Here is a 12,890-nt window from a genome sequence, read left to right on the forward strand (position 1 = left end):
TGGAATCCACATTATAGTAGGGATGTGATCGCACTGAAAACAGTGCAGAGGAATTTTACAGGAATGTTGCCTGGGGATGGAGAGCTTTGGTTATGAAGTGAAATTAGATAGACTGGGTTGTCTTCCTTAGAGCAGAGGAGACTAAGGAGGTACATAGTAGAGAGGCATAGACACTGCAGAAAAATGTTTTTGCCCTGACGATGATGGAGATCTGGATCTCATGGCCTGTAAGGGTGGTAGAGGCAGAAATCCGCTAATATTTAAGAAGTGTTTAAATGCACAGCTGCGATGCCAAGATATGCAAGTGATGGGCTAACTGTTGGAAAATAGGAATTAGGTGGTAGTTTTTGACCAGCACATACTGGATGGGCTGAATGGTCTTTTTCTGTGTTGTAGATCTCTTAAGGTGCTAGCTGTGGGTAGTGATGATACGAGCTTCAATTTTTTTCCAAACCTGGCTGACCAGGAACACCACCCCCCACTCTAAATGCCTGCCTTACTTCTGTAAGTCCTTACTGTATGTTGGAGGGACTTGCAATTTTATCTTTAACCTGCATCTCCTTTAGCTATCAAGTCCTGGATTGGAACTTCAATCAGCCATTTCTAACTTAGTGTCAGAAATGCCTTCCACTGTGCCACAAGACCTCCTCCTAAAACATTTTACAATTAACAAGTTACCTTTTAACACTATTGTGTAGGCAAATGCAACAGTTAGTTTTCAAAAAGACTCATAAGCAACAATTAGGAGAAAGTGAGGACTGCAAATGCTGGAGATCAGAGTCAAGAGTGTGGTGCTGGAAAAGCACAGCAAGTCAGGCAGTAACTGAGGAGCAGGAGAATCACGTTTTGGGCATAAGCCCTTCATCATTCCTGATGAAGGGCTTATGCCCAAAATGTCGATTCTCCTGCTCCTCAGACGCTGCCTGACTTGCTGTGCTTTTCCAGCACCACACTCTCGACTCATAAGCAACAATTGGATGAATGACCAGATAAGCTAAAAACCAAAATGCTGTGAATGCGGGACATCTGAAATAAAACAAAGTGCTGGAGAAATTCTGCAGGTTTGGCAGTAATTGGAGAGAGAAACCGAGTTAAATGCTCTGATACCAGTATGACGTCTTCAGAACACTGCCTAAATAATTTAGTGAGGATTAAATGTTTGCCAGGGCATGCATGAGATCTCTCCTAAAACGTGATAGGATCATTTACATCCTCTTAGATCGATCAACACTTATGTAAAATATTTCATCCAAAAGACTGTAAATTTAACAATGCAGTGCTGCCTCCAACTCCTGGTTTGGAGCAGGAATAACCTCTGACAATGGTACGTGTGCTACCATTTTAAGAGAGGCTTGCTACTTGGCTCTGCACATACTCATCTGAATTTAACCACATTGATCATTAAGATCAGCACCAAGTACATATTGTGCCCATATAAAGAATCATTTTTAACTCTGTACCTCTCATTCACAGGAACTACACTTTAAGGTTTATGCCTGTTCCTGTCAACGATGCCTCCCAGGCATTGAAGGCCAATCCAGAAAAAACCGAGGAAGCACTGCAAAAGGTAGACCATCTCTCCCATCATTGTATTGTGTATTTCAAACTACTTAGCCTGACTAAGCATTTAATTCGATGATCTTTGTAAGTCAAAATCGTGTTTTGTGGATCACAATATTACCCATAAAAGCATTTGAAATTAATGCAACAAAAGCAGCAGTTTGCAAGATTCCTTAAGTGAAGATATCTTTCATGTGAAATTGGCAGTTTAACAAATGAGAAACTATTATGTGATTGTAGTATAGAGGCCACCATGAAGTGTTTTGCTTACAAAGCAAAGTGATACTTAGATATAGAAAGAGTGTTTTACCTTTGATGGGATTTGTTAAAGGGAGGATCAGAAACTGTTCTTCCGAAACGATACACTGTGGATGAGTTGGACCAAAGGGTCTGTTTATGTACTGTTTGTGTTGCTTTTAATTTCCCTAATTTATAAAGAGGCTGTCCTTGGGGATAGAAATTTATGCAGGTCTACTTGTATTCTTTCAATTCAATTTTTTGCACTTTAAATGTTCAGGTTAACCAGAAATAATAGAAATAAACCCAGCGCAGCATGTTTTTTAAACAAGGGAAGAAGCTCTGTGTGGTAATTCAAGGTTATTCAAAGTGGATTAACGAGATTAGATTGTGTAAATACTAATGCTATCATTTGCAATATAGCTAGGTTGATAGAAATGTGCTATTCCATTTTATTTTGCTGAAATCTTCTAAATTTTGATAGATTTACTGTTTTATCTATTCTACTAACTGACCTGTTGGTCTGTACTGGTATTTTAGCACAGTCCTTTCAATGCAAAGTAATAGATACTTGGAAGTAGTTATTGGTGAAGCTTTGATTTGTGTTATAAAACACAAAATGATTGGAAACTTACTGTCAGTTTTATAAGCATTATGTTATTGGGTGTAAGTGATTATAAGAATTTTTTTTATAGCTATAGTAACTTTCATTTTTAAGCAAAGAATGATTGCTCCTATTTTAGGAGGGAATCTTCTCTTCCTTTGCCTCTGTTTGTTGTGGTGTTTCAGCAGCCATTCAGCCCATCGTGTATGTGCTGATGTTTTCGAGAACTATCCAGATGGAACCATTACCCTGACCTTTATCGTTGCACTGCAGTTTCTTCTCATTCAAATAGTTATCATCACAACTTGCTGTGTGAAAAGCAAAAATCTCTCTTCTGATCCCCAAGCAAATGTTCTTAATTTATCTGTAAATCTTAATCTTATCCTTAAACACTTCTTTTACCTTTATTTTCTTAATTTCTATCTTGTTTATCATTCAGGTAGCTCTAGATTTGTTTGCCCTATCTTTCCCTTTGGAAGGGCTTTACTTAAACTGTTTCCAAACCATCTCTTCTTTGAACAGAGACCATTGTTATGCTATTATTTTTCTGCCAGACTTTGATTCTAATTTAATGCAGTGTGAATGCAGTCCATTCACACCCTTTTTTAAGTTGGCATTCCTATAGCGCTATTTTTGAAGAAGAATAAGTATTCCTGGTGTCCTGGCCAATATATGTCAGTTGGTTAACAACACAAAGTAGATTATCTGGTCATTATCCTATTTTTTTTTTTGTGCAACTTTGCTGTGCACACATCGACTACGGCATTCCCTACAGGCCTGTCGGTTTAACTTCAATGATGGAGAAACTGTTAGAAATAATAGTTCGGAGCTAAATTAATAATGCGATGAAGTGTCCAGTTCTGGTCGCCCTACTATAGATTTTTGAAGAAGAATAAGTATTCCTGGTGTCCTGGCCAATATATGTCAGTTGGTTAACAACACAAAGTAGATTATCTGGTCATTATCCTATTGTTTTTTTTTGTGCAACTTTGCTGTGCACACATCGACTACGCCATTCCCTACAGGCCTGTCGGTTTAACTTCAATGATGGAGAAACTGTTAAAAATAATAGTTCGGAGCTAAATTAATAATGCGATGAAGTGTCCAGTTCTGGTCGCCCTACTATAGGAAAGATACAAGAGGCTTTGGAGAGGGTGTAAAGAAAGTTTACCAAGATGCTGCCTGGATTGGAGGACTTGCTTTATGAAGAGAGATTGACTAAGCTCAGACTTTTATCTCTGGAGAGAAGGAGGAAGAGAGGAGACCTGATCGAAGTATACAAGGTAATGAGAGGAATTGATAGAATCAATAGCCAGAGACTTTTCCTCAGGGCAGGATTGACTGGCACAAGGGGTCATATTAGGAGAAAGCTATAGGGGGGACGTTAGAGGTAGGTTCTTTACTCAGAGTTGTGAATGCTTGGAATGCATTGCTCGTGGTGGTGGTGGAAGCAGAGTCATTCGGGACGTTTAAACAATTGCTGGACATGCACCTGGATAGCAGTGAATAGAGGGCTGTGTAGGTTAAGTTATTTTACATTAGAATTAATCCTCAGCACAACATCTATGTTCTTCTGTGTTCTAAATGCACTTGCTGTTGTGTCTAGCTACACTGGCGAAGCTAGCAGTCTGTGAATTGGAACATTCAGAGCAGACTCAGTCCCAAGAGCTGCAAGGTGGCTCCTTTAATCTGCCTGGCAATAGAGATGTGATTTGTTACAGGATTTTCAGTGGGGAGAGTTCAGTGTTATTAAAGAGGAGGTCAAAATTATAAAGATTTGGGAATGTCAGTGAGTATATGAAAAGTAGAGAGATATTGACTCCACTCTAAGCAGTGCAGCCTTTTAGCCATTCTGGGAAGGCTACTGATTAATACAGGCTCTGTACTGGGATTTGATCAGAAGTCAAGAGCATTTGGATGGCTCTGTGTTGATGGATTTCAGCTGCAGGACTTTCAGATAACTAACTGTTACAGTTAGAGTTCCGGAAAGGTCCTTCCGGAATTAGAAGAAACTGTGTACCACTGTAAGTTCTATACAGCTGAGCGTAAAGAAAACCTATAACTAGTATTTGCTCCCTGCAGCAAGCCAAATTGTAGATCAGAAAAATCCAGGTTTGGTGAAGCTAGCTGTCAGTGGAGTTGTGCTATGCGTGAGAACTAGGGTAGTGTGAAGTCAAAAAAGAAAGTAATAGAGTGATCCCACAGCTGGGGAATAGTTGGGACAAAACAAACTTCTCTTCAGAGGGAATTTCAAGGCCAGTTCAGCAAAAAATGAAGATTTGCATTACCTTGTGAGATTTAATGAGATTTAATTAACCACAGTGTCATTAGCCATCTGTAGTGGAGTTCTCCAGGGGTCAGTATTCGGACCTCTTCAGTGGATATTTTTGTGGCCGAGGGCTAGTGCTCAGGGCATAATTCCAAAGTTTGTGGGTGTGTTGTAAATTTGAAATATATGTAATGTGGAATTTCATAAGGACATGGACAAGTTGGTGCAATTGACAGCAAGGTCTCAGCTGAAGTCCGTTTCAGAGAACTGAGAGGAGATTCATTTGGTAGGAAGAACATGGAATGACAAAATAACATAAAAGGTATGATTCTAAAAGTAGGGGAGGTTTGGTATTTAAGTACATTAGTCATTAGAGGGACTGGTTAATAAAATATTCAGTATCCTGGATTTTTAATAATTTTTGTATGGAGTACAAGAGCAAGAGGTTGAGTTAAACTTGCAAAAAACACTAGTTAGGGCACATTTGGGGCACTGCATCAAAGTCTAATCATTGCATGAGGAAGATGTGAGAGCATTTGAGAGGGCGCAGAAACAGTTTATAAAAATGGTTGCAAGGATTAGCAATTTCAATTGGATAACTGGACTGGTGAAGTGAGGATTGTTTTCATTAGAGAAAAGTAGGCTGAGAGGAAATCTGATAGTGGTATTCAAATTTGTGGAGAGTCTGGAGGCATTAGATAGGAAGAAATAGTTTCCTCTGAAACAATAGAGAATGAGAGTGTAGATGTAAAGAAGCTGACAGAAACAGATGATATGGGGGAGGGAATCCTCTTGACACAACAAGTGATTGAGTTATGAGAAATACAATGTATGAAAATCTGCTGGAGGCAAATTAATTTGTGGGATTCAAAAGGAAATCCATCTGTTATTGAAAAGAAACAATATGCAGGGCTAGAAGGATAAGGCAGGAGAATGAGACATTGATATTCATTCAAACATCTTGAATAGACACAATGGAGCAAATAATATTCTCCTCCTGCGCTTAAACAATTCTCTGATTACAACAGTGACTGCATTTCATTGGCTGTAAAGAGCTTTAAGATATCTAATCATCATGAAAAAGATTTAACTAAATACAAATCTTTCTTTCTCCCTTCCTATCCTGAGGCTAAGGAGGTGTCCTGTACTGGTTCTCCTCTGTCAGTTCTTTTGTATGACATCTTGCCCTATAAAAGAAAGGGGAGATGTTCATGATTGTTGGGTTTTGTGGCTGTCATAACTGGAGTTACTTGGAGGCAGCAAGAATTAGGTGTGAGGCTTGCAGCAGAGGCAAGTATAAAAGGTAATGTGGAGCTTCTAAAATATTAGATATGCACTCCGAGTCCTGGATTGTACTTGCAAATGATTGATGGCTTTGGTGCAATGAGCATTCTGTCAAGTTGATGGTGTGGCAAGTAGGAGATGTAATGTGAAAATGCATTAGTTGGTAGTAATTATCTACATGAGACAATTAAACCCCTTGTGACACTGCTGCCATGTCCTTGGGTCCTGACTCCAGGAACTTACTTGCTATCCACTCTCATTCCCTTATAAGGTGTTTCTTGAGTGTTTCTTTATATTTCTTCTTTCGCTCACTCATTCACTCTTACTCACTCTCTCTCCCCCCTGTCCTTTCCCCTCCCAAACTTGATACCTCTCCTCCTGTCTATCTCCTGCACTATGCAGTTTGGCTGCGTCTGATCAGCTACCAACTCTAGGCAGCAGGGTTTCTGCCAGACTGAACTTCCCACTAAATTAAATATAACACTGTCCAGTTAAGTTTGTGACTGTCTTGAAATGTCATTGATCCTCATGGAAAGGCAATGGAGGGCTCCCAGCTATTCTACAACCAAACAGTAGGAGTCATTTTTGCTGCCATTAGATTTCATTCGATGTGTCTATTGATATCTGATTAAGCTGCTACTCTTGAGATGTGCTGTTATTTAAATTTACTTATTTAAGAAGTAATTTGAGAACTTGTGCTGCAGTAATTGTCACCATGTGACAGGTCTGGAAATTTTTTTATATCTTTCACCTTGGATAATGGTTTCCTTCGTGGTTTTGGTGCAATTTAATCTCCATGTCCAAGTCCATCTCGTTTTCTTAGTTCTCATTCCGACCACATGTATTACACAAATGTGTCCTTTGATTGATCATACAGACTTTATCAGTTACTCTTGCTACTCTTTCTAAGGTCTGAAGTATAACTTCAGAGCAGCAGCTATATTTATTCTTCATAAGCCAGCTTTACGGTACAACCCATTGAATTAAAACTTGGAATGGGCCCTTTGACCCTTCCGACCTTCTCCACCATTCAGTAAGATCATGGCTGATCTGATTATGGCCTCCACTTCAACTCCTACTAGCCTCTAATAACCTTTGACCCTGTTAGTCAAGAATTTACCTCTGCCTTAAAACTATTCAATGGCATCACCTCCACCACTGTCTGGATAAGATAGTTCCAAAGACGCATGAACTTTGGGAAAAATGTTCTTCTTCATCACCGTCCTGATTTTTGAAATGTTATCCTCTAGTTCTAGTGTCCCCAACAAAGGGGACATCTTTTCAGCATCCACCCTGTCAAGTCTCTTCAGGACCTTGTATGTTTCTATAAGATCATCATCGTGCACTCTTCTAAACTCCATGGGATGCAGGTGTGGCCTGTTCAACCTTTCCTCATCTACTGACCCCTCATCCCAGATACCAATCAAATGAACCTTATCTGAACTACTCCTAGTATATCATTTTTTAAATATAAAACTCCAGATATGGCCTTGCCAATGCTCTGTACAACTGTAGCGTTCCTAATTTAATATTTCATTCCCCTTGCAATAAACTACAACATTCCATTTGCTTTGATATACCTATATACTAACCTTTGGTGATCTGTGTACCAGAACATCCAGATCCTTTGAATACTTAGAGTTCTGCAGTCTCTTTCCATTTAAATAATATGCTACTTTATTATTCTTCCTGTGAATTTTCCCATATTATACTCCATCTGCCACACTTTTGCCCACTCACCCAGGCTATCATCATACAGACTCCTCATGTCCTCTTTCCAACTAAATTTCCTATACAATCACAGCAAAATACTGTGGATGCTGGAATCTGAAATAAACACAGAAAATGCTCGGGGAGCCCAGCAGTTGTCTCAGTATTTGTGGAGAGAGAAATAGAGTTAACATTTCAATTCCAGTATGACTTCAGAACTGATCAGATTTACTTCCCTTACTTTCTCTGTATCACCAGCAAATTTAGTAACCACAAACTCCATTTCTCCATCTCTTTATGTGGATATTGAATTCTTGAGGTCTCGACCATGATCCTTGTGGTACACCACTCATTACCTCCTGCCAACCCAAAAATGATCCATTTTTGCCCACACTGTTCTTCCTAATAGCCAATCAATCCCATGAGTTCTTGTTTTGCAAAGTAATCATTAATGTGGTACAGTACTTTGTCAAATGCTTCTGGAAATCCTCGTACAGCACTTTCACCAATTATCCTTCATCTCTGTTACTTTTAACTTCCTTTAAGGACTTTGATTGTGTTCATCTCTAATATTGGGGAATTTGTGACAGATGTAAGGCAAACTGGTCAGTAGTTTCTCATTTTTATCTCCATTCTTCCTTGAATAAAGGAACTACATTTACCATTTTCCAATCTGATGGGACCTTTCCAGAATCTAGAGAATTTTAGAAAATTAAAACCCATACATCTACCATCGATAAAAGCAAAATGCTGTAGATGGTGGAAAACTGAAGCAAACACAGAAAATGCTGGAGAAGCTCAGCAGGTCTGGCACATCTGTGGAGAAAGAAACAGAGTTAACATTTTGAGCGTAGTAAGGCTGTTCTTCAGAACATCTACTATCTCAGCAGCCACTTCTTTAAATAACCTAAGATGAAGTCCATGAGGAATAGGAGTCCAGTCAGATTTTAGTTCAATAATTTTCTCAGTCCCTTCTGAATGCAATGTTTCTAGTTTCCTCTCTCCCTTTTGTATTCTGTTTCACAGTTATTCCTAGGGTGTAATTTGCATCCTCTACAGTGAATAAGTGAAGGGCTTATGCCCGAAACGTCGATTCTCCTTCTCCTTTGATGCTGCCTGACCTGCTGCACTTTTCCAGCATCACACTTTTCAGCTCTTGATCTCCAGCATCTGCAGTCCTCACTTTCTCCTGGTTGATCCTCCACAGTGAAGACAAATGTGTTCATTTGTCATTCCCTCTATTTTAAATTTTAATAACCCCATTATTACTCCAAAAGGACCAACATTCACTTTTCTTATTCTCATCATTTTAAATACCTGTGGAAACTACTACGTGTTTTAATTATCTAACTAACTTTCATTCATACTTTAACTTTTCCCTCATTATTCATCTTGTTATTCTTTGCTGTTCTGTATAGTCTGTCCAATCTTCTGATCTGTCACACATCATTGTGGAACTAAATATTTTTCTTTGATGCCATGTTAACTTTCTTGGTTAGCCATGGATGGTGCATCCCTTCATTTTTCCCACTGGATTGTATCTTTTGAGTATTCTGATTGCCTTAACTATCTCTCTCACTGTCCTACCCTCCTGCCCCTGATTACTGACTGAATGGAAAGACCCTATCTTGCTTCCTGCAAGAAAATATCCAGTTTATTTTCCCTGATGCGTTGCAGTGTCTGCAGTTTAACCTCTAGCATTGTTTAATGGAGTCTCTCCACCCCTTTTGTACTGTTTAATGGGCTCTCTCAATCACACTTGCAAGTAAAAGATAACATTACAGTATCTGGAAAGTAACTTTTTTTCAGATGCCTAAAGAATGTGGTCTACTTTGAATCTTAAAAATGGTATTGATTGTTAAATGTCTACATATGTGAATGTAACATGGAAACTTTGATAATCATGAGAGCACTGTTCACTCTACTGAAATAAGATTTATATCTTTGTATGCACAGCAAGTCTTCACTGGAGTTCAAAGCAAGTTTTATGAAGTAATTTGAGAAGTAACAGTTTGCTTTTCTGTCTCCTCTTGGCAAAGACAAAAGGTGTTTCTCTGACTTGAACTAGCCCTGACCAGTAGCATATCACCAAATTGATCCCAAGAGAAACCAGAAGGTTGGTTTTATGGCAGTCATTATTTCCACCTGAAATAGTTATGGATCATTTGGCTAAGCAAACAGTACAACTAATGTAGTCCTAGTATTTCACTGTTTAGTCCCTGGAATGTGATTGAACATCATTGTTGAGTAGCTCTGTTTCACAGAGCTGTTTGTCCTTCCTATAAATTTCGCATGCTCTTTTAGATGATAATGAATTGTTCTTGTGCTCTAAATCCTTGATGTTTAGCAGGGTAGCTTGGTATTTAAACAACTCATTTCCTCGTACAGACATGTTAGTTATTCTGCTTGCACAGGAGATTTTGCAATGTTTTCTAAATCGCAGAATTTTTTTCTTGGAATGTTCAAATGCTTCTTTTGTAGAATCAGCAATGGTGATGTGAAGAGTTCTCTTAAAATTTTGTCTTTATCCTAGATTGAGAACTATCTGTTGCGAAACCACGAGACCAGGAAGTATCTGCAAGAACAGGCCTACAGGTTGCAGCAGGGTATCGTGACCAGCACTACACAACAGGTGAAGATGCAATCACTCATCACTGCAGCCAGTAAATCATTTGAGTCAGCGAGCATATATCCTTTGTTCATTTGTTAGATGAATGAACCTTGTTGTCAGCTTGCTAAACTTGTATATCAAACTCAGATTAGCTTAAAAGTATTGTTTTGACCCAGTTCTTGAGTTTAAAACATGCATGCTTGCAGCCCATTAAAGTTGGTGTACAGTGCCTACTATTTATTTCGTTCATGTGTGCTCTGTTGAAAGCAGCTCCTTGTCTCATTGTTGTTTCATCCTGGGTCTCTTTCCCATGCAGTTTACGTAGCCTTCCAAACTGAGGTAGGGCAATGAGGCAGGTCTCGTGAAACCCCAGCCATGGCCCTGAGAGAAATAAATCCACGCTAGTGCTATTCTGAATCATGTGAGCCATGTGGCCAATTGACGCAACCAGCCCCCTTACCTATTATTGCCCGCTTTTTTTTTTGATGTTCCAAAGTAATATTAACTGCATAATATTTGCTGTTATCATTAACGTATAATTGTCCTTCCCTCATCGATTCATCTTTAAACACAACTTCAAATCCATTATCTTACAAAACCCAGTGCCTGAATAACAAAATGTGGAACTCCAGTTTGATGGACTGTACAGATTCACTTGCTGATGGAATGTTGTTATCTTGTTCTTTCGTAACATTTTTAAATTGTGGAATCATTTTTACATATGCAATTATGTACCAAGGTACATTGCAGGAGGAATGGTGGATACACGTCAGGATTCAAGACATTTTGAGGAAGAAGGAAAGAAATTATGAGCTTGAGCTTTAGATACATGGTTTGATTTCAGTGGTTTAGTGACCAAAGACAACAGTTAGAGGGGCAGAGGGTACAAACTAAGATATAACGCTGTGAAACATTACAGAGATGAACTGAAGTCAGTGATTGAGTGATATGAGATTTTAAACTGAGTGTCACGAGCCAGAGTTTTGTGTAAGATTTTTCTTCTGCAGAGTTAAACTGGTTAATGAAGAGATAATTGGTAAAAATTTAAATGTAAACAAAATGAAGGAATAAATAAGGAAAAGTTGGGGTATAAGTTATAAGATAAAAGCAAATGGATTTGACAGTGGAACAAATGTAGTTTTAGCATTCCATTAATAGTTAAACAAGATTTCAACAATTGCACAGAATGGAAGATTTGTGAGTTTAGTAATTGTGGGAGAATTTAACAGATAATTTCTCTTAAGGATTAACTATATTTAAAAACCAGGTGGTGGTTACATTTAGCATTTACCACTAAATTCCAAATCTAAAGTTTCTTTCAGGTGTAAATAAGGAAGCTGTCTACTGAGCGCAGCTGTCATCTGTTTGATTAATTAGAGACCAAGGTAAAGATGGATCTTAAACAAAAGCAGAGCAGAGCTGACTCATCAAAGTCATTAACAGTATAAGTACAGTGGGTTCTGTTGAGCACTGCCAGGATTATGTGTAGGTTGTACTGGGTGGAAGGCTTTTCACAATTTATATTAGTGATTAACCCATCAAACTACATGGTGGAGATGACGGATTGATGATTTTGTCATGAAGTAGTTTTGGGTATCATTGGCATACAGCTTGATCTCAAATGTATGGGTCACCTACGTAAAGAATCAATGGTCTGAGTAGTAGTGAGAGGTTGGACAAGCTAGGACTCACTAAGATATAACACTGTGAAACACTACAGAGATAAACTGAAGTCAGTGATTGAGGGATCTGAGATTTTAAACTGAGTGTCATGAGCCACAGAATTTTGTATAAGATTTTTTTTCTGCAGAGTTAAACAGGTTAGTGAAGAGATAATTGGTAAAAAATTTAAATGTAAACAAAAAAAAAGGAATAAATGCACTCACTCTTTTTCCCAGGGCTGAGGATTCGAGGACGAGAGGGCATCCGTTTAAAGTTAGAGGGAAAGAATAAAAGGGAACCTGAGGGGGAACCTTTTTACACAGAGGGTGGTATGCATATGGAATGAGCTGCCAGCAGAAATGGTTGAGGAGGGTATATTAACAACATTTAAAAGACATTTGGACAAATACATGGATAGGAAAGGATTAGAAGGATATGGACAAGTGCAGGGCAGCGGGTTAGTGTGGATGGACATTTTGGTTGGCATGGACCAGTTTGGTTCAAAGGGCCTGCCTCCATGCTGTTTAAATCAACAAGGTAAAAACAATGACTGCAGATGCTGGAAACCAGATTCTGGATTAGTGGTGCTGGAAGAGCACAGCAGTTCAGGCAGCATCCAAGGAGCTTCGAAATCGATGCTGCCTGAACTGCTGTGCTCTTCCAGCACCACTAATCCAGAATCCGTGCTGTTTAACTCTGAATATATTACGTAAAATAATGAAACAGCAGGACCAGGTTTTTAAAATGTTTATCTTAAAAGAAAAACATTAGAAGGCACAAACTAACTTCATTGGATAAAAATAACATTCATGCTACGCAGGTACCTGGCAATGGTCATATCCAACAAAAGAGAATCTAACTACCTCATTGTGACTTGCAATGGGATTACAATTGTTGAATCCCCATTATCAACATCCTGGAGGGTTACCATTAACCAAATACTGTGACTATAA

The 12,890-nt window shown here is 38.7% G+C and overlaps 1 protein-coding gene across 8 annotated transcripts in view; it reads left to right on the forward strand.

Annotated features, from left to right (window-relative positions):
- Nucleotides 1-12,890, forward strand: part of LOC122564345 (F-actin-uncapping protein LRRC16A-like) — a 460,598-nt gene that overhangs the window by 323,525 nt on the left and 124,183 nt on the right. For all 8 annotated transcript variants that reach the window (XM_043719093.1, XM_043719091.1, XM_043719092.1 and 5 more), the window contains 2 exons: nt 1,474-1,567; nt 10,198-10,296. In XM_043719093.1, coding sequence (XP_043575028.1) covers nt 1,474-1,567; nt 10,198-10,296 — 193 coding nt within the window. The remainder of the gene's footprint in view (nt 1-1,473; nt 1,568-10,197; nt 10,297-12,890) is intronic.

This window comes from Chiloscyllium plagiosum, chromosome 29, assembly GCF_004010195.1.
Source record: "Chiloscyllium plagiosum isolate BGI_BamShark_2017 chromosome 29, ASM401019v2, whole genome shotgun sequence".
In the NCBI taxonomy this organism is placed as follows: domain Eukaryota; kingdom Metazoa; phylum Chordata; class Chondrichthyes; order Orectolobiformes; family Hemiscylliidae; genus Chiloscyllium; species Chiloscyllium plagiosum.